Source organism: Quercus lobata, chromosome 11 (genome assembly GCF_001633185.2).
Source record: "Quercus lobata isolate SW786 chromosome 11, ValleyOak3.0 Primary Assembly, whole genome shotgun sequence".
Lineage (NCBI taxonomy): Eukaryota > Viridiplantae > Streptophyta > Magnoliopsida > Fagales > Fagaceae > Quercus > Quercus lobata.
The window spans coordinates 40,874,257-40,897,483 of NC_044914.1; the positions used below are offsets into that span (position 1 = coordinate 40,874,257).

At 41.1% G+C, this 23,227-nt stretch overlaps 1 protein-coding gene and 1 pseudogene across 1 annotated transcript; one reads left to right on the plus strand and one right to left on the minus strand.

Moving 5' to 3' along the window:
• Positions 1-1,303: 1,303 nt before the first annotated feature.
• Positions 1,304-9,762, minus strand: LOC115969376 (annotated as a pseudogene).
• Positions 9,763-12,254: 2,492 nt separating this feature from the next.
• On the plus strand, positions 12,255-13,112 carry LOC115966864. The gene has a single exon (XM_031086008.1). It carries the CDS (start codon positions 12,255-12,257, stop codon positions 13,110-13,112), a length of 858 nt encoding a protein of 285 aa, XP_030941868.1.
• The last annotated feature ends 10,115 nt before the right edge of the window (positions 13,113-23,227 follow it).

Below are 23,227 nucleotides of genomic sequence, written 5' to 3' on the forward strand. Positions count from 1 at the left end.
CAAGAATTGTAATTTTAGATGCAATAGGATTTGCTTAGACAGCTTATTTTTATTTGTGTTGGAATCAAACATGATTTTTTTTTTTTTTTTTTTTTTTTAAACTTATCCTGGGGTGCCAATTGTTTATGATTGATTTGGTGCTCTAATGCTCACAACTTGCACCAGTTTTCTTTCTCATTCACTGGTCAAACTTCTTTTTACTTGATTGAGGTTGGCTGTATAAGTTTCAAAACTTATAATTATATAACCTCAATTTTAATTAAGGTTCATAATAATGTTATATTTGGTCATATTGATCTGGCTTTTACATTCTGACCCCAATTATAATAATCAGCACTATAACATTTAAAAAAAAAAATTATGTCTATAGTTATAAATCAAAATTTGAATGCTGTTCTGGACTTAAGAATGGTGATAAAAATTTATAAGTCGTATTTCCTGCATCATTAATTTTACACTGTAAGGGGGCAATGTGTTTAAATTGCTTTTATTTTCTATTTTTAATTAATAATTCTATTTTAGTTTGATGTAGCCATGGTTCAAAGTTGAAACCGTGATTTCAATTTTATATATACTCATCTGTTCCATTATTTTCTTTCTTGAACATCCAGAAGATTTGGGTTACAATTGTACATTTTCATGCCTTGTTCAAACAAATCCCAAAATGATTGTTAAACATTGAAATAAAATTAGCTTAATGATAATAGGCTAATAGATATCTATTAAAATGGCATTATAGAAGAATAAATCAACTGTTGATAACAGTTTAACTAAATTTTTACTTTAAACACAACATGGGATATGTTGTTTACAGTTACACCAAGTGAAAGTAAATAAATTGAAGTGAAGTTTCAAGTACACAAATAAGCAGAGTTTGCTGTCAAAACAGATGACAAATCCACCAATGCCCTACACTCCCTTTTCAGTAATGTCTTCAAAGAATCAACTTGAAAACATATCAACCTCTAGATAGTATGTACACAAGTAATGCTAGATACTTTTTCACAAGTTGCTTGAGGAATCAAGTTGAGAGTATACAAAATCATTTTCACATGGCTCACTACTGACTAACATCACATTTATTGTGCACCAATCACAATTCACAACATACCATTTTAGTAGTTGTGGAAATTTTTGGTTCACCACCAAACTTGTTGATTCAAAAATTCAAAAAACGTGATAGCCGGAATGACCATAACCTTTCAATACAATGTAAAAATTCAACAGTACATTGGGACTGCGTAACATAGATTATTCAATTATACTCCTGTCCAGTTGTATGGTTACACTGATACTTTGGCTAATATATACATTTGAAGCTAACCTAAATTACACAAGTTGCAAGGCCTCTTCACTTTTGATGTCGAACACTTTGATAAGGACATCCTCAACAACCTAGTTAAAATCCGAAGGAACATGATTATATCACTTCTATAGCCAATATCATTAAAAAATTCAGAATGGCATATAATGGTTAGGAAATAGAAATACCCTAGCTTACGACAAAGGATTTCCATGGTAAAAAAACAACATTCTTCAACAATAAGAAAATTACCTTATCTGGATTAGAAGCACCAGCTGTTACACCAACTATTAAGGGACCCTCTGGTAGAAAGTTTTCTTTCTCAACCAACTGCCCGTGCTATTGCAAATCACATTTAAAATTTCAAAGACAAGTTGAGGAAGGGGGGAGGGGGGGAGAGGGAAGAAAGAAAATGGGAATAGATTTGAAATTTAGTATTAGAAGAAGTAATGGAACTCAATGCATTCACACTCACATTCAGCTTATATGCAATTCTGTCACCAGGACCTATTCTCTGCTCACTGTCAATCTAGTATGAGGGGATCCCACTATTGTTTGCAATCTCTTGTAAGTGCGAGATGTTGCTTGAGTTCCACCCACCAATCACCAAGATTAGATCTAGCTTCTCCTCTATCAGCTTATACAATGCATCTTGACGCTCCTGATAATGAAACAAATTACTAAATTAGTTTAGGTCCACCTAAAAATATCAGAATGACTGGACATAAATATATTGAGTGGCACTGTCTCAAGGTAGATTATCTTTTGGCTAATCTGCAAGTTCGTTGTGCTACACAGGGCATGTGAGTGGATAGATGAAGGGCTCCTGATTGGTGATAGAACATCATCTCTCTCTCTCTGTTGATTATACTATAGTATAGCTAACAAGGAGGATAAGGTGATGATGGAGATCATATGAAGAAACACATACTAAAAAATGTTGAACACCACAATATTTTAATGGAAAAGCAATACCATGAGACATGGGGGTAATGAAATTCCTTGAGTAGCATCACAAATGTTATTGAAGCCTTTGAAATGCTCATTAATGTTTTCCACTCCATACTTGCGCATCATCGTACTTTCTACTAATTTACCTGTCAAATATTTCCCCTCTTTTTGTGTAAGTGGAAACTATGTAAAAATAACACAAGTAACAACTTCTTGTAAGCATAGAAGGTGGAATAGACAATAAGGGTTCTGTCTTCTCTCCCCAGTAGGAGTTCTTCTCTCTCGGCTGAGTTCGAGCACATCTCTCTCGTCGAGTCCGAACACCATCTCCCCTAAACGATCATTCTAATCGGTCGAGCTAGGGGTTTTTTTTTTTTTGTCATTCTTATCGATCGCTCTTGGTTTTCAAGGGTATTGTTCTTTCTTTCCCTGAATTGCGGGATCAAAAGCTTTCCCTCTCGGAGCTTTGGTCCTGTTGGTTTTTTCTGGTTGCGTTCGCACAAGTTTCTGTTGGCCGCTGCTAAATGATCCGATTCCTCTGTCTGTTCATCATCACGCTCTTGGTGGGTTTCCCCTCTTTATCAGAGGTTTATCGGATCCATGGGTGGGTCCTCTTGATCGGACTGGGGCTGGACCTTTTGCCGATTGGTTTACTGGTGGTTTATCTTGTCTGCCTCTGTGGAATTTCAAAGCTGTAGAAGTTGGTATTTTGAGGCTGCCTGAAGCTTCTGTGGCATGACTTCCGGTTACTGAAGGTTTGCTGGACCAGGCATGTTTTGGCCAGGGGGGGATATTCCAAGTAAGAGGTGAATAGTTTCTATATGCTTAATAATTCCCTATTGCTTATTAGGGGGTTCTTTTTTTGGATTTTCCCTTTGTTTCTTGGTGTGGGTTGGATGCTCTGGTTGTACCCTTGGTTTTTCTTATTTCTTTTTGGGTTAGCGTTATATGATGTATGGTATAGAAAATTTGTTTTAATGGCGGAAGCACTGAGGATTATAAATTGGAATTGTCGGGGATTGGAGAATCCCCGGTCAGTTTGGGCATTGCATGATCTGGTGTGGTGTTGGAACCCAAAAATTGTCTTCCTTATGGAGACAAAATCAAAGAAGAATCGAATGGAAAGAATAAAGAATAGAATTGGGTTTGCAAACGGATTGATTGTGCCTAGTGTTGGTAGAAGTGGGGGAATTGCTCTTCCCTAGACAAGGGAAATTAGTTTGGAGGTTAAAAGCTACACAAGATTTCACGTTGATGCAGTAATCACAGAGGCCAGCAATGATTATAAATGGAGAACAACTGGTTTCTATGGCCATCTAGAGACGCATAAAAGGTACGAATCCTAGCACCTTCTTGCTTTCCTTAATAATCAATTCCAACTACCTTGGTTATGTTTAGGTGATTTTAATGAAATACTCTCAATGAATGAGAAATTTAGGGGAGCAAATTGCTCTCAGCTACAGATGGATGGTTTTAGGGGAATTGTAAATTATTGTGGTTTCCTTGATTTGGGTTATGTCGGTCCGGATTATACATGGAGTAATATTCAGGAGGGGGAGAATAGAATTTGCCTTAGATTGGACAGGGCATTGGCTTCCCCAGAGTGGTCGGCCAGATTTGAAGGGATGAAAGTGCACCACTTAGTGGACTCAACTTCGAACCACTGTGCACTTCTTGTCTCTGATTCTAGAGCTAGACACCGACCGAGGGTAAGACGCTTCCACTTTGAAGCTCATTGGGCTAAAAGAGAGGATTGTAAGAGCATTATTAAGGCCTCTTAGGGTTTTGGTATGGATTTGAATACACCGGAAGGCATAGCAGAAAATCTTAGAATTTGTGCTGCTGAACTTTCTAGATGGAATTCAGCGGTATATGGGCAGATTCCAAAGAAAATACAGGATAAAAGAAATAGGTTGGAGGCCCTTGCCATGCGGGAAAAAGATGAGGAACTGAGCTTGGAGATTAACAGACTAAGGGGAAAGATCAATGATCTTCTTGATGACGAGGAAATGTATTGGGGGCAAAGGGCAAAAGCCCACTGGCTTAAGGAGGGAGACAAAAACGCTAAGTTTTTCCATGCGCAAGCATCAGAAAGGAGAAAACAAAATACTATTGTGCGCATTTGGGATGAGCAGGGGCGATGGTGTGATGATGAAGAAAGCATTGTCCAAGCTGCTATCTCTTACTTTGATAACATATACAGCTCCTCCCACCCAAGCCGAATTGAGGAAGTAACTGATGCCATTCCTTCTAAGGTGACAGATGAAATGAATGAGAGCCTAATAAGGGAATTCACTAGAGAAGAAGTGGTTGTGGCTCTAAAACAAATCCATCCTAATAAGGCCCCTGGACCAGATGGCATGTCCGCTATGTTTTTTCAAAAATATTGGAGTATTGTTGGCAACAACATTACTGATATGGTCCTAAGAGTCCTCAACCACAACATACCTATATCGGAGCTCAACAAAACCAACATCTCCCTAATCCCGAAAATAAATAACCCTAAAAGAATGACGGACTTTTGTCCCATTAGCCTCTGCAATATTGTCTATAAGCTCATTTCAAAAATCCTTGCCAACCATCTAAAAACTCTCCTACCCCATATTATACCCGAAAATCGAAGTGCCTTCACCTCTAACAGGCTTATCACAGATAATGTGATAATGGCTTTTGAGTTGATGTACTACTTAGATCACAAAAAAGCGGGGAAAGAGGGCTTTATGGCCGTCAAACTTGACATGAGCAAGGCGTATGATAGGGTTGAGTGGGGTTTCATTTCAAAAGTCATGGAAAAAATGGGGTTCTGTAACAGATGGAAAGACTTGGTTATGCAATGCATTACATCAGTATCATACTCAATTCTTATTAATGGGGTAGCTCATGGAAACATCCATCCTTCAAGGGGCCTCCGCCAAGGTGACCCTCTTTCCCTGAGCCTTTTCCTGCTTTGTGCTGAAGGTCTCTCAACCCTTATTCACCAAGCTGCTAGGAATAAGCTCATCACAGGCATCTCCATTACTAGGGGTTGCCCAAAGGTGACCCACCTTTTCTTTGCCGATGATAGCATACTCTTTTGTAAAGCAGCGTTGGAAGAATGTCACTTGCTAAGATCAACTTTGATGGAATAAGAAGAAGCTTCGAAACAGAAAGTAAACACGGATAAATCCTCTATCTTCTTTACTCCTAACACAGCCCAAGAAACTAAAGATGAGATTTTTAATATCCTTGGCCCTATGCAGAATTCGAGACATACTAAATATCTTGGTCTCCCCTCTCTTATTGGCAGGTCAAAAAAGCAAGTCTTTGCAATCTTAAAGGAAAGGGTTGGTCAAAAACTAGCGGGTTGGAAAAGTAAGCTTCTTTCTATGGGTGGGAAAGAAATTCTTATCAAAGCAGTGGCACAAGCTATTCCAACATATACTATGAGTTGCTTTCTACTTCTTTAAGGCCTATGTGATGATATGGAAAGAATGATGAAAAACTTCTGGTGGGGCCAAAAGTAGCAAGAAACAAAATTGGGTTGGGTTAGCTGGAAGAAAATGTGCAATCCTAAGGTAAGAGGTGGGTTGGGGTTCAGGAATTTGAAACCCTTTAACCTGGCCATGTTGGCCAAGTAGACTTGGAGAATTCTCAATAATCCGAGCTCGTTGGTTGCAAGAGTGCTTAAAGCCAGATACTTCCCCACAGGTAATCTATTAAATGCTAAGCTTGGTTCTTCCCCTTCTTATTCCTGGAGGAGCATTCACAGTAGTTTAGAAGTTATAAGGTAGGGAACCTAGTGGAGAGTTGGTAATGGGAAGCAAATCCATATATGGGAAGCAAATCCATATATGGAGAGTTCTTAGAAGTTATCTCTCCCCAGATCCAAAATTTTGAATTTCCTATGGTTTCCTCTCTCATTGATCCAAACACTAGATGGTGGAAAGCAGAAGTTCTTCATGCCACTTTTCTTCCATTTGAGGTGGATACCATTCTAAGGATTCCGCTAAGTTATAATTTTCCAGAAGATAAGCTTATATGGATTGGAAATAGGAAAGGTGAATTTTCGGTGAAAAGCGCTTATCATGTTGCCCATAGCATGGTTGATGCTTCTGAAGAGGGTGAAAGCTCTTCTGGGGATCCTTATAGACAGCTTTGGCGGAATTTATGGCATCTAAACCTCCCGGCAAAAATTAAAATCTTTGCCTGGAGGGCTTGTGTCAATGGTTTGCCCACCTATGATAATATAAGCAAAAGAGGGATCAATTGTAATACTGCTTGCCCCATTTGTGGTTTGGAACCTGAGGATATAAATCATGCTCTCCTCCATTGTGAGGTGGCCTCCCTAGTATGGAGCTTATGGCCAAATTATCCTAGACCTCTTCAAGGTCACCATTGGTCATTTTTAGACATGGCCTTACACTTAAACCATTCTAATGCCTCACAAGCCTTGGACTTGTTTTTGCTCTATCATGGGCCATTTGGTCTAACAGAAACAAATTAGTGCATAATGATTCTCCTCTTTCCCCTCCTTAAGTTTGGACTTTAGCAAACAATTCCTTGGAGGACTTCAAAAATGCTGCTGCTTCCTTAGACATCCTTCCCCCAAGGCATTCTCAAAACAGATGGGAGGCTCCTCCTCAGGGTGTTTTCAAAGTTAACGTTGATGGGGCTACATCTAACCAAGAAAGAAATTCCAGCATTGGAGTGATCATTAGGGATTGCTTTGGTCATGTTGTAGCAGCTCTTAGTAAACACCTTCCAGGCCGGTTTGTTGTTGACCAAGTGGAAGCTTTGGCTATGGAGCAGGGCATTTTACTTGCTCAGGAGTTGCATTTGCCTCAGGTCATTTTGGAGAGTGATGCCTTCACTGTGATCCAAGCCTTGAATGATAACTCTACTGGAAGTGAGTTAGGCCATATATTACAAGGAATTCAGCTTGTGTGTGACTCCTTTGAGTTTTGCATTTTTAAGCATGTAAGTAGAGACTTTAATGTAGTTGCACATGAGTTGGCTCAGCTGGCTCGGAGTGAGGAATCTACTTGCTTGTGGAATGGAGTTCCTCCCCCTGCTATTTCTATGCTTGTCCATAGTGGCTCCTTGTATCTGGCCTAGAGGCCTATTGTTTTTATGATATATATCTCCCTTTTCAAAAAATAAAAAATAAAAAATAGAAGGTGGAATATCATAATTGCAAAACTAACCAATCTCTTCTGTTTCTCCCTTGAGCATTGTTGTCTGATTTGCCATGCCAACCTTTACCAGGTCACTATCTGGATCAAACCCCTTTGAAACTGCATATATAAATTTCTGCAAGCAACCCAATAATCATCACTAAATATTTGCATTATACCGAACATAGTAGACATTAAAGCTCAAATCAGCAACAAAACTCTGCACCTTTAGAAACTACTCTTTGGCTGAGCTAGACCCATTAAGGCCATCCCCAAGAATGTAGTCACCCACATATATTGCCTGCATTCATGGAAAAGTTTATAGTAAAAACATATCTCTTCGACAGGAAGTGAATCTACAGTTGTACACCAAAAATAGTGATTTATAACCAAAGTAAGGTTTTAGCTACATTTGGGACATACCTCTGTCATATTCTTGACAATAACATACTTCCCAGCAAAAGATGCAGTTGCTACAGTTTCCTCATGAGCATATTTACTAGGAATGATTGATGCGTAATCTCCTTTCTTGTGCTTCACAACAGTATCCCAGACCTTCACACAAATTTATTGAGATATTGTTGTGTCCCATTGACACACGGCAAATAATTATGCAGATGATAAATGAACAGGTATTAGATTAGGTTGATATTGTTTCAAATTTGTATTTGATAGGAGTAAGTTTCTATTTGTTAGGATAGTTTTCTTCTTATGAGTAACGGAACATAAGCAGAAAAATTAACCAAAAAGAGTCTAATTTATCTTATTCAATTATCCCAGTTGATATCATTTGGTATCAGAGGCAAGCAACACACGTATTTCCCTGAGATTTCCAGCCCCATCAAGAATTGCTGGAGTTCCACTAGCCAATCTGCCTATTTCTCGTTCCTGTCTTGCCACTATTATCGTCATTGCAACTTTTGTAAATAAATTTTTTTTTTTTTTTTTTTTAAGAGAAAGCCCGACCCAGTTTTATAAGCACCAACTTTTCGTCTGACGACTCTGACGTGACCCAAAATATAACTCCTGACCCAGCCCACTAGCCCAAAAAAAAGCTACTCACACAAGTTTCCGCGGGCAGCCCAAAAAAAAAAAAAAAAAGCCAGATCTGCCCATTAAGCTTATCATGTCTAGCCCATATCAAAGCATTAATCCGAAATTTTGGAAAGTTCGTCTAGATTATCAACCAAATGTTAGATATTCTCAAGGAACATGTCCAAAGGAATAGCAAGGATGCAAGATATGTGGGACCAAATGTTAGAGGTCCTTTGAGAAAAACCAACGGATCAAGAATCCAATGAAATTTTGGAGATTGAAGAACAACCAACAATTCAAGGATCTCACAAAATTTTGGAGAATCATAATTACATACTCTAAGAATGACCAACAATTCACTAGAATAATACGTTGGAGGGTGCACTTGATATGAAATTTGAGTTTGAAAATCAAAAGATAGATAAAGTGGAAAAGACAGACCTTATTCTTGATTCCACATGTTAAGTTCATCACTCCCGATGAATTCAATGATATGAGAAGTAAGGCTCTTTTGTTCCAAGTACTCACATAAGTGGTAGAAGAATTGGTGCAAGTATCCGATATTAGATTTCAAGTATCCAATATTAGATTTCTTATCATTCAACACTTCAAAATTTGACATCAAGTTTTCTCCAACCAAGGGTGCAAAATACGGTATGACTACTTCCATATATATATCACAATCTTCAGGAAAGGATTCATCTTCAAGGGGAAGGGAACTTTGTGTCCTATGGCCACATGGCAAATAATTATGCATAATAAAAAGATTTGAATTTGAATGAATACGCAATAGTAGATGATGATAAATAAACGATATTAGATTAGGCTGATATTCTTTCAAATTTGTATTTGATAGGAGTTGGTTCCTATTTGTTAGGATAGTTAACTTCTTATGCATATTATTTATGTACAGTGAATGTAGGAATGAAACTTAAATAGAAATTAATCAAAAAATATATTCTCTCTCTAAAGTTAAAGAGGCTAGTCACTTCAAATTGAATAATTTATCTTTTCAATTATCTCAAATATCATGTGATATAAAATACAATACCAATTAAACTTTTTATAAAAATAATTGCTTGTAAAAAAAAAGAGGCCTATATCTGCAAAAGGTACCTTAGACACCCATGGGCAAGTTGTATCATCAATTTGTACATTTTTGTCACTCAAAACCAACATCTCAGCCACCGTAGCTCCGTGTGCAGGCAAAATCACAACATCACCCTTAATAACAACTTCAAATTGCTCCCTCCCTTCCTTAATGGGAATTAATTGCACTTCCATCTCCTCCAAATGCTGTGTAAGCATTTGAGACTTCATTACCAAAATTAATTAAAAATGAACTAGTATATATATTTTTATATATATAAAAGCAGAGATCTCATACAAGAGAGCATGTGATTTGCAATGTAGCATATTTCTAGAGATTCTCTTTGTCTAAGCTTCAACTTTAACAAAGTTTGCATTTATATCAAAGTATTAGTTCATTGGCTTCTAAAAAAAAGTATTAATTCATTTCATTAGCCAATAGTGTAAATGCATATATTAATTATCTAAGTTGTGCATTAATTATTTATATTAAATAAATTATTTGATTATTTTGATAAATTCTATATAAGAAAAAAAATTTATAATAATAATAATAATAATTTTAATAACAACAACAACAACAACAACAATAATAGATTTAGAAAATGACATTTTTTCTCATGTTTAGTTGTTTTGACAACTGTGGGGCCAAAGAACTTAACAACCCCGGCCCACTTTATACTAAGCCCAAGGCCCACGCTGAGGAGGGAGAAATGGCCGAGGACAAACAAAGAAAGCCCAAATAGCCTAGAAATGTTGCCGAGGACGATCCTGTTCTCGGCATCCCAAATCCCAAGAGGAAAGAATGGCACGCCATCAAAGGCAGCCTCCCGAAGCGCCACCAGAAAAAGGACAAGTACAGTAGGATGCCCATGGAAGTATGGTGTAGGAGCAATTCAAGGAGAAACTGTCACCTCCACATTGAATGCACCCAACTAACATTCTGGCCGCATTAATGAGAAAATGACCTATGAACAGTGCGGTTTTGGTTGCCGCAATTCACAGAGGATTTGGGAAGGTGGCTAATGGGATGAGCACTCAAGTAATGACCTGCATGATCAACAGATGGAAGGCCAAGATCAATTGGAAAGAGATATATAATGTGAGAGACCCTCCAAGAAAGTGTAATCGAAAAGGAGGAGAGAGAAAAGAGGAGAATACGGGAGAAATTTGCACGATCTTGGAACCTAGCATTGAAGAAAGAAGAAGAACACGAAGTTCCTCAGACGAAGTGCTCGAGGACAGAACTTCACACTTTGGTCTATATCCTTATTATTCAATCCATACACAACCGTGTCTAGTTGTTGTAATCCTGACTAAGACCTAGTTCTTAAACCCATTCTCTATAAATTCATTGTATTGGGCTAGTTGGGCTTGAGTCTACCTATCCAACATGAGAAGTGATCGGACCCAATCCCCACAATTGGCGTCGTTTGTGGGAAGAGCCTGTGTGTTAGTGAGTGCAAAAATTAAGCATGGTAGGATCAAGCCCTTATCAAGCAGGCTCACATTAGCTTGAACCGGCTAGATCCCGACAATAAGGTAACTTTCCTAACCATGAACGTGATTGAAATAAAGAAAATGGAAGGTTTTGAGAGGGAAGTGTAAACACCACTCAAACCAGCAAAAACTATTCTCGTGTGGGCAGTCAAGTACTCCAGAGACAAAATCACAACTGGGCCGTGAAACCAGAAGTTAGGAGTCATGTATCTCAGAAACAGGGCGATAAGCAGGCCATGCAGCGAGAGATAGATGATTTGAAGAGAAAGCTGCGCCATGCACAACGACGGCAATCTCATTCTAGGCTTGACATACCCTCCGATGATGAAAGTGACAATGACTATAGACAAAGATCGAGGACCCCCCCAAGTAAGACCTTTTCTCACGATGAAGAGCGCTACCAGAGGCGTAAGCGCAAAAGCCCATCTCCTAGGGGCTTGGGAAACGACGCCATGAGCAGGGCATTGGATCAACTCTCCAAGTCGCCTTTCACGCACCACATAGAAGGGGCTACACTTCCTCAACTGTTCCAGCAGCCAACTTTCGCCATTTACAACGGTAAAATAGACCCTGTGGAGCATGTGAGTTAGTTCAACCAAAGGATGGCTGTCCATTCTAAAAACGAGGCGCTGATGTGCAAGGTTTTCCCGTTTAGCTTGGGACCAGTGGCGATGAGGTGGTTTAGTGGCTTAAGAACAAACTCCATAGATTCGTATAGGCAGCAGACCCAAACTTTTGGCTCTCGCTTTGTTACAAACAGCAGGGCTCCTCAACCTTTGAGTGCTTTGTTGTCGTTATCCATGCATGATGGAGAAACTCTAAAGGCCTACTCGGACAGATATTGGGAGACATACAATGAAATGGACGACAATTTTGACGATGTCACCATTATCACCTTCAAAAATAGTCTCCCAACCAAGCACGGCTTGAGGAAGTCCCTGACTGGCAAGCCCGCCACCAGTATGCACCAACTGATGGATTAGATCGATAAGTATAAACGAGTGGAGGAAGACCAGTTGCAAGGTAGAGGAAAAGAGAAAGTTATCCCATAGGAGATGAGGGATTTCAGGTCGGATCGATATAACAGCAATCGCCCGAGGAGAGATTTTATAGGGCAACCCGGAGCAACCAACACACAGACTATCAATACTGTATTTCGAGAACCAGTACATCGGGTGTTGGAGTAAATAAAAAACGAGCCATACTATAAGTGGCCGAATAAGATGGCGGGAGAGTCCATGAGGCGCGATCAGAACTTTTATTGCCAATACCACAAGGACCATGGACATATCACGGAGAACTGTAGGAACCTCTGGAACTACCTAGACCAGCTAGTCCGAGAAAGAAAGTTGAAGCACCTTCTGCATCATTCCAGTGGTCATCAAGGCCAGACCCATCAGGAAGTCCTGAGGGATACTGCCCTAAGACCACCTACAAGGACAATCAATGTAATCGTGGCTGCACCAGGAAGAACAGGCACGCACCCTTCACGAGTGTTATCAGTGGCTCAACTGCCTACCGAGGAGTCCCAGCCAGGGCCAAAGAGGGCCAGAATGAACTTTCATCCGGTCTTGGGTTTTTCAGAAAATGACAAGATCGGAACCATCCAGCCCCACGACGATATGCTGTTGATCACTCTTAGGATCGAGGACTACGATGTGAAAAAAGTGATGGTGGATGGCGGCAGTGCGGCCGAGGTTATGTACCCCGACCTCTACAAGGGGTTGGGGTTAAAACCAGAAGATTTGATGCCCTATAACTCTCCTCTAATGAGTTATAACGAGAAGCTTGTCATTCCAAAGGGCATGATTAGGCTGCCCATCCAGACCGGCCCAGAGATAGAGGAGGTGAACTTTATTGTGGTGGACACCTACTCTCCCTATACGGCCATCGTCGGTAGGCCCTGGCTCCACACCTTAGGGGTTGTTGCCTCCTCATTGCATCAGAAGGTGAAATTTCCGTCAGAGGGCCAAGTTCTTGAAATCCGTGGTTGCCAATCCACAACAAGGCAGTGTGTGGTGGCTGCCATCTCACATCGGCACGATGCGGAATCCTCGACCTCCGCTGAAAAGAATTTATAACAATCAAGGACCCCGGTTTCGCCCTCTAACACAACTGCCGAGGAGGTGAAATGCAAAGATTTGGAGGAGGTGGTTATTGGTGGTGACCTGGAGAAATTATTTCGGGTAGGGGCTTAGCTACCTCTTCAGGAGAAGAAGGAGCTAATTGAGTTTCTCAAAAGAAATATTGATGTATTTGCATAGGATGCCTACGATGCTCCCAAGATTGACCCATCCTTCATCTGTCATCATCGCAATGTCAACCTGACCATCACTACCAAGAAGTAACCACCTCGTCGCCCGTCAAGAGAGCATGTCGATGCAATTAGGGACGAAGTGGCGAAGCTTAAGCGTGCTAGGGCTATCAAAAAGGTCTTTTACCCCGAATGGTTGGCCAACATTATGGTGGTCAAGAAGAAAAGTGGAAAATGGCGGGTTTGTGTGGACTTCACGGACCAAAATAAAGCATGTGCAAAAGACCCGTTCCCTATGCCTCGGATAGACCAGCTGGTGGATGCAATAGCAGGTCATCCTTGGATGAGTTTCTTAGATGTCTTTCAAGGCTATCATCAAATACCACTAGCACTGGAGGATCAGGAGAAAACAGTCTTCGTGACACCAACCAGGAACTACCACTACAAGGTAATGCCGTTCAGCCTGAAGAACATAGGGTCCACTTATCAAAGGATGATGACAAGAATGTTCGAGCCGTAGTTAGGCAAGAGCATCGAAATCTATGTCGATGATATAATGGTGAAGAGTAAAGTGGTGTCCAAGCATTTAGGGGACCTCGGCAGCATCTTTGGCGTCTTAAGGAAGCATAAGCTGCGCCTAAATGCTTCCAAATGCTCATTTGGCGTGGGATCAGGCAAGTTTTTGGGCTACATGGTTACTCATAGGGGAATTGAGGTTAACCTCGACCAGATCAAGGCTATAAATGATCTAAAACCACCGTAAAACGCAAAGGAGGTCCAAAAGCTTACTAGGATGATCGCAACCCTTAATCGATTCATTTCCAGGTCAGCGGATAGATGTAGACCGTTCTATCTCTTAATCAACAAGTGGAAAGGGTTTGAGTGGTCCGAGGATTGTATTGTGGCCTTCCAGTAACTCAAGGAATACCTATCCCGGCCACCTATCATGTCCAGTCCCAAGGTCGATGAAGTCCTATATGCATATATTGTTGTGGCCCCCCATGTTGTGAGCTTGGTGCTAATACAGGATGACAATGGCCTTCAAAAGCCAGTCTATTACGTGAGCAAGTCACTGCATGAGATTGAGGTTAGATATTTACCCCTGGAGAAAGCCATACTGGCTATGGTCCACGCTACGCGAAAGCTTCCCCATTATTTCCAAGCCCACACAGTGGTTGTTCTAACCCAACTACCCTTGAAGTCTGTATTTCGAACCGCTGATTACACTGGAAGGATTGCCATATAGAGCACAATTCTGGGAGCTTTTGACATCAAGTACATGCCTCGGACCTCTATAAAGGGCCAGGTCCTAACTGACTTGGTGGCCAAATTTGCTAAACCACCAGTAGAAATAGTAGCAGAGGACTGGAACATGGATGGAAAATCGGTTGGAGTAATCTCTACGCCAGGACCCCCATGTTGGAAGGTATACGTTGATGGCGCAGCAAATCAAAGGGGGTCCGGAGTAGGGCTAGTCCTAATATCTCCTAAGAAGACTATTATAGAGGAATCCCTGAGACTTGGGTTCTCGGCCACGAATAACAAAGCTAAGCATGAGGCCTTGCAACAAGGAATTGCCATGGTGCAGAAAATGGGAGGAAAAGCAGTGGAGATGTTCTCGAACTCGAGACTAGTAGTGGGCCAGGTAAAGGGAGAGTTAGAGGCCAAAGACGTAAGGATGCAATAGTACTTAAGCTAGGTCAAACGCTTGCAGTCAGACTTCGATCTTTTCAACTTATCGCATGTCTCCAGAAGTGGAAACACTCATGCAGATTCACTGGCCACGCTTGCCACCTCCTTGGCAAGGTGTCTGCCTCAAATTATTCTTGTCGAGCATCTGGATAGAGCAAATGAAGTAGCCAAAGGCACGGTCTATATCTATGAGGTTAGAGTGGGTCCTAGCTAGATGGACCCTATGGTAAGGTTCCTCAAAGATGATATCCTGCCTGAGGAAAAGTCAGAGGCCAAAAAGATATGAAGAAAAGCTCCTCGGTTCTGGTTGTTCGAGGACCACAAATTGTACAAACGCTCCTATTCTGGGTCATATTTATTGTGTATCCACCTTGAGGCATCAGAATTACTGCTTGAAGAGCTGCACGAAGGGATCTATGGGAGTCACACAAGAGGAAGATCTTTGTCACACCTAGCCATTATCCAGAGATATTGGTGGTCGGGGATGCAGAAGGAAGCCCTGGAATATGTTAAAAAGTGTGACCAGTGCCAAAGGTTTGCCCCAAATATTCATTAGCCAGGCAGGGTCCTTAACCCTTTGTCCAATCCATGGTCGTTTACCCAGTGGGGCCTGGATATTGTAGGCCCTTTCCCAAATGCAGCAGAAAATAAGAGATATCTACTGGTCGACATAGATTACTTCACCAAATGGGTTGAAACTGAGCCCTTGGCAAACATCAGAGATGTGGATGCCAAGAAATTCATCTAGGGAAACATTGTTACACGATTCGGGGTCCCTCACACCCTTATTTCAGATAACAGACTCCAATTTGACAACAAGGCCTTCAAAAGATACTGCTGCGAGCTAGGGATCACTAACAGGTACTCAACTCCAGCTTATCCTCAAGGAAATGGGCAGGCCGAGACTGTCAATAAGGTCAGTCAATGGGCTTAAGAAGAGACTGGATGACGCCAAGGGGAGATGGGTAGAAGAGTTGCTGCACATCTTATGGACTTATTGGACTACAGCATGACGGCCAACAGGGGAGACACCTTTCCCCATGACCTATGGGGCCGAGGCTGTTATCCCTCTAAAGGCAAACTTCCCAACGTTGAGGACGAGCTCCTTCACCTCAAGCAGTAATGATGAACTACTAGGGAAAAACCTAGATCTGATTGATAAACGAAGAGAAAAGGCAATGATCCAGTTGGCCTATTACCACCAGAAGCTTAAACAGGGATATGATGCCAATGTGAAGCTTAGACCGCTAGCACCAGGAGACTTAGTGTTGAGAAAAGTTATGGGTACTGCCAAGAACCCATCATGGGGAAAGCTTGGACCTAATTGGGAAGGACCATACCGAATTACTTCAGTAGCAAGAATAGGAGCGTACTACCTAAAAGACTTAGATGAAAAAGCTGTACCTTGTCCATGGAATGTAAATAACCTGAGAAGGTATTATTATTAATAGAAGCATTTCTCTAGGTCAAATTTTAAGTCTATCATGATTATATGTCTTGCATTTTGGCAACTGTCTAAGTACTAGACAGAACCAAGGTCTTGCATGGTCCTCAGACTCAAACTTGTGGGGAAACTAGCTACTTCAAAGAAAAATCTAAGTACTAGACAGAACCAAGGTCTTGCATGGTCCTTAGACTCAAACATGTGGGGAAACTAGCTACTTTAAAGAAAAATCTAAGTACTAGATAGAACCAAGGTCTTGCATGGTCCTCGGACTTAAACCTGTGGGGAAATTAGCTACTTCAAAGAAAAATCTAAGTACTAGACAGAACCAAGGTCTTGCATGGTCCTCGGACTCAAACCTATGGGGAAACTAGCTACTTTAAAAAAAAATCTAAGTACTAGATAGAACCAAGGTCTTGCATGGTCCTCGGACTCAAACCTATGGCGAAACTAGCCACTTTAAGAAAAATCTAAGTACTAGACAGAATCAAGACCTCGCATGGTCCTCTAACTTAGACCTATGGGGAAACTAGCTACTTAAAGATTTGTAAAAGTTGTGAATATGGCCTAAGTACGCGCTTGGTACCTCGGATCATAAACTCGGCCCCTACCCCCTAAAAATGTGGGTAGACACAAACTAAGCGTCCCCTTAATGTCGGTGAGTTAGAATTTAAAGTTTTAATTTCAAATATGGTACGTACACCTAACAGCAATAGTGTATATGCAGAGCTTAAAGTTTAAATTGGTAGAATCATTTCTTCCAATTTAAAGTTCACCTTCTTTCATATCCTTTGTCAAGCAATTCATGGATGGGCGATGATGTTTTATTACCAATTGTTTGGTTCAATTTTTTGATAATTAGGATTGTAAAACTGTTCATGAATAAAGCCATTCTTACCCATTGGGATAACCAATTCACGAGACACAAGGTTCACAGTAATAACAATGGCAGTAATGACAATAAACACAAAATGTAAAAAAAGGGGAAGAAGACAAAAGGAAGAAAGGAATTTCATACATGTAGTCAGAAAATTTAATTACAATGATTCCAAGGTCCTTAAAAAGAAAAAAAAAAAAAAAAAAAAAAAAAAAAAAAAAAAAAAAAAAAAAAGGAACTAACTAAAAAAAACTAAATTAGAACTAATACAAAAGTTAGCTGGGTCGCCTACTTCTTCAACTTTATCTTGGCCCCTTCCTTGGGGAGCTGAGCGGGAGTGACCTCAGGACCCTGGGAGACATCAACCGGGGAAATGGTCTGAAGGGACTGAACCGAGAGAGCTTGCTCCTCGGCATGAGAGGCTTGAGCACAGACTGTAAACTCGGCAGCCTCTTGGGGCGCTTCAGGATTCAAACATCCATATGTTTCTGTTGCCCCAAGAAGCTCACCCCTTTCGGCTGGCTCATTAGGAGTGGTTATGAACAGAGCAGCCTCAAGCCGAGCAGTCTCAGCCTCCTTAGAGCACTCTCAGCCTCGAAGTTGGCAGGGACGGTCTTATGGATGGCTGGAGGGTAGTATACCTTCTCCACCTTCCACAGATTGGATGAAGCCTTAACCCCAGCTTGTTTGAGGGTTTCATTCCAGACTTGGGAGTAGTAGAGCCTACATACTCTAGGGATTTGAGCCTTGAGAGTGGTCTGGGTCTCAGCCACCCCCAAGTCATAAGCCTCCTCCTCGGCTTTCTCCTTGGAGCTCTCGGCCTCTGTCCTGGCGAATTCCACCTCTGTCTTAGCCCTCAGAGCCTCGTCCTTGGCCCACTCCGTAACATTTTTGTCTCCCTTCACCTCAACTAATTTTTTCTTTAGATCAACAATTTGCTCCTTAGCAATCTTCAACTGATCTTCAGTTTCAAGTAGGCACTTTGTCTGGCTTTCGGCCTATCTCTAGGCACTGGCTAAGCCTGATTTGACGTTGTCCCTGGCCTTGGTCATCTTCTTCAGCTCCTCTCTGGCCTTAGAGAGGTCAACCTCTGAGTTTATAAGGGTCCACGCAGCATCCATGTACTTGTCACGCTCGAGCTCCAAGGACCTGCTCTGCTCCTTAACGTCCTCTTCCAGCCTATAGGTGGCCTGGACAGCCTGCCAATTGAAACAAGGACACGATAAGTTGGAAATTAAGAAACAAAAATCAATGGAGTCACAAGTGTTAGAAGCCTTACCATGCCCAAATACCTCTTGATGTTGAGGAAGACCTTCTACCTCCTCAGATTTCCTAACTCGGCCATATTAGTGGGGAGCAGCAGGGTCCTCTCCAATGCGTCGGCCATATAAGTGCCTTCGCCTCCTCGGAAGTCCCTTAAGGAAGCGTTGTCCATTAATGGCTCCCCGTGGAGCATTGGGGCAGGAAGCCAGGCCTGGGGCACGGATTGAGCATCGACCTCTTTTCCTTGGCCCTGATGCCCAATCTTTAATTGTTTTAAAGCTCGTGGGGCTTCATCTTCCTCCCAAGAGGAGTGAGATTTCCCCCCGTCCATGGGCTCCTTGCCTTTGGCAGCCTTCTTCCTTTTTGGATCGGTGGGCTCGGGCTGAGGAGGCAGAGTCCATTGGTGGGGAGGAGGAAGTCTGGATCGTGGAGATGGTTGTTGTGATTGGGTGGAAGATGACCTGGTCTGGGCAGGCTGAGGCTGGGGCGGAGGAGGAGAAGGAAGCTTGGATTGTGACTTCCCCGGCGCGTCCTTCCCTGATTGGCCCTCAATCAGGTCAAACAGGCTGGTTTAGGTTTTCTCTTAAAGCCCATTTCAGCTTGAGAAGATGTCCCTATTGACAAGAGATCTGCTTCGGTCGAATCAGGGTCGCCCAAATCACCAGAGGGATCCTTGGATAGACTGACCTGGTCAAATACACCAAATTCTTCCTCCGACGGATCCAAATCACCCTTGGCCTCCGCTGCTGGGTGGGATGAAGAAGGGCCTGTCAACGGGACGCCTTCTGGGATGGGAGATCCTTTGGGGAGCACAAACTTGTGTTCTGCTACGGCGATTTGTTGAAGCCGACGTTAGCTCTGATCACGTGCTTCGGAGCGAGGAACGATTTTTAAATGGGATCGTACCCTAGGATCTTGTGAGCAGCCTTGACTTGGTTGTTAGCTTCGTTTACAAAAACCGCCACTTTGAGAATAGTCTCTAAATCTCCTCGTTTGACCAGATTAAAGTGTCATTCAAAGGCGTGTGGATCTACAAAAAGAAAAAACATTCACATTAGTAACTGAACGATGCAAATCATGATAGCACAAAAGATTAGCCCTCTCCTACTCTCGGTACCCCACCTGGTTCCCCCTCCATTGTTGGGCAATGAAGGCCGTCCTGCCACTCCCCAGACACAATGAGAAAGTCCTTGTTTAACCCCTTGCTGGTCTCGGGGAGGCACTGAATAAGCCAAACCTTATCGTCCTTCATCTTCATATAGTAAGATTTACCCCTCAGGTTTTGGAGGTTATAGCACCAATTTACGTCATGATGGGTTAACCTCAACCCCATTTTCTCGTTTAAAGAATCCACACAACCCAGGATCCTAAACGTGTTGGCCGCGCACTAGATGGGAGCTAGTCGGAAATGCCTAAGGTAATCCCTCATCTCTGGACCCATAGGGATTCTCACACCGCCTTCTATAAAGGCGATTAGGGAAATCACCACTTCACCCTCTTGCCTCCTAAAATGCCACTCCCCTTCCTCACAATACCTCAAACCTACATTAAGAGGTATCCTATAATCGGCGATGAATTTTTCCATCGCCTCTTCGATCTCAACCAACTTTTTTAATTTACCCATCCCTAGAAACGGCTAAAAAAGACTCAGGGAAGGACGAAAGAAGGAGAGGAGTAAGAGGAAAAGAAACTTAGAAGAGAGAAAACGCGAGTTCGAGAGAGAAGAAAACTTACAGGAATGAGGAAAAGCTCCTCAAATAGGCCTTTTATGTTGGAAAGAGACTTTAGTTTGGCTGGAAGTTTGACTGAACTCAAGATATGTGCGCAAGAACTCTTGTGTAAAAGTAAAGAGACGGATTAGGGAATTTCATATTTGACATTGTATGATGTTAGATGCTAAGTCTATAGCATACTTGTTACCTTAGGCTCAAGGTCTTCTTTTTCAGAAGACCTTTTGATTTGGACTTATGATAGCAATTAGGCTATAGTCTTATGAACCTTACAAGTTAAGACATACCTTTGGACTTTGGGACAAGCCTTTTATATGTGAGAACTTCTTTTCTTTTCATTCCAATGTCTTAGGGCGTGCCATAAATTTTGTGTCATCCTTCAATTTTACATCTTTTATCTTTATTTAAGCTTTAGAATCAGATGAACACAAGATATATGGTTGAACAAATAAGAGATATAAAGGATACCCTTTTTTTGATAGGATCTAGGATCTCTCTAAGTGTGGGTAGGCTCCTTAGAGCTAAAAGGATAGATAAGTATAGAGGTCACTCACAACTACGTGAGTCATGATTTCAACCTTGGGCCTAAATGGACCATTGTGGATTAGTGGCAAACCGTTAGTGTACTCAAAGCCCATCATAGGCAACAGCACAGCTTGTGAGTTGGTGGGATGAACTTCAAAAGATTTTGGCCCAAATGGAGCGTACTTATCTTCCCACTCATCACCAACTGAGGTAATGGAACAAAAGAACCAACTGAAAGTGTGTGCAAACAAATATTGAACAAGCCTTTATTAAGATTAAGAAATTAGACACATTAGAATCAAACTATCTACCCTCAGTAGAGTTGTCATTATGGGTGCAGCAGTTTTCTCCTAAGAAAGGGGAATGCGCCTCGACCGAGTAGACTAGGGTAGAGAAAAGATAGAGTCGCCACCAAGATTAGGTCTAGGAACCATATATACAATGCCCTTACGTGAAAGGACTGACCTTACTACCAGAGTATGAATTCGGAGTTCAGGTATGATTTTGGGAAGGTGTTAGGCACCCAAAATCGCCCGACCCATGGGTCAACTTCCACTCATTGTGTCTTATGTATTAATTTCATTAATAACATATTCAACATTGCATTCTATATTCACACATACATACACACTAACTTACATCTAACAGTCAACCTGGCATGAATCATCCCAAAAATCCTAAAATACATCTATCATGGCATCATCATCATAAAACCTAGCATATTCCTATCTCATTACATGTTATCTCATCCAAGGCAGCAAGCAAATAAGATATCCAAGGTTAGAAACATAGATATGACTGCTAGGTATTAATATCAAATGTGTTCCAAACATTTAGGTGTAGTATCAAAGCATCAAATAAGCATATTCATCATGTTCATCATCCAAAATGCATGTTCATGTGAATGCATGACTTACATCACTGCATCACAGCACCTATGCATCAATGCATGATCATATGATGCATGTTCATAGCATTTCAAAACAAGACATGGAAAAAATCCCTAATCTAGCATGTTAAAAGGTAAACAAATAATCTAACAAAGAACCCAAGACTCAAGCAACATAAAAAGGAGCAAAATAGAGGCATATTAAGTAAAAGAAATAAAGAAATAGAAGTAGAAAACTCAAAACAGGCTTCGCATACATAGGCCTGCGTTCATAGCCCAATTGTATGCGTACGCATACTTCAAGTCTACGTACGCATGCAAGAAGCATGCATAAGCATACATGCCCTAAGAACCCTAACACAGAAACTAGAAATATAGAAAATAGAGCAGAACTTAAAACAACAAATCTAACAATTTAAACATGCTATAAAACAGAAAATTGCTAAACCCTAGGCTACCTAATTATACTAAAACATAAACAAAACAAGAAAATAAGTAAAAATAGAATTAAAACAAGGAAATGAAAAGAAAAGGGTTAGAACTCAATACCTCAAACAATAAGCTTTTCAAGCTTGATTTTGACCGTTCCCCTCAGTCAAATCTATTTACAACCAAACAAAATTGATTAGTAAACTTCAAAATTTGAAGATCAAGACTAGATTAGGTCCTAATCAAAAGAAAATTGACTTGAGAATGTTTTATGAAAAACTCCCTCTTTCTATATCTAGTGAATCTTAGATTTTTCCTTAGAATTTTCATTGTGTTTTTGAAATATAGCATGTAAAAGTTTATATAGTTGAAAAATGAGGGTTTGGAATAACTCCCATACGGTGTGGAATTCATTCCAAACCTTAGATTTAATGCAGAACAACCTGCTTTTCATAACTTCTAGAACCCTAGCTGCGTACGCGACTCTGTGTGTACGTACACCTGTATCAAACCTAAGTACGCATACGCGTGTATGCATACGCAACCCTAGGGTTTCTATGGCCTTTATTTTCCAAAAATAGCTTTATTTTATTCATAAAGGAGTTACATTATCTATATAAATATTCCTCAAGTCAATTTATAATTTGATCGAGCCCTAAACCGACCTTGGGCTTTAGAATTTTACCATCATTGTGGAACGAGGGCCCAGGTCATAAGGTGTACAAAATGCGGTGTCTACACCTGTCCCAAGCACTTGACCCATCCAAGGATCCTGTACATCCACACTTTAGAATATGAAAAGTGTCACTAAGAGATAAACAAGGGGAGAAGATTGTTCCTTTATGACTAATAGGCATAAGAGTTCTATCAGCAATGTAAATAAAAATGGGATGTACTAAAGGTGCCTTATCAAAGAATTGTGATTTATTAGGGGACATATGTTACAACATGCAGTATCAAAGAACTAAGAATGTTTACCTGAGGTTACAAAAAGGGCAACGGAATTTCAAGATAAAACCTATTGAACTACTGTCTTAATATCAATTGTGGTAAGTGAGGAAGCCGAAGATGGACCTGTAGAAACTGATAGATT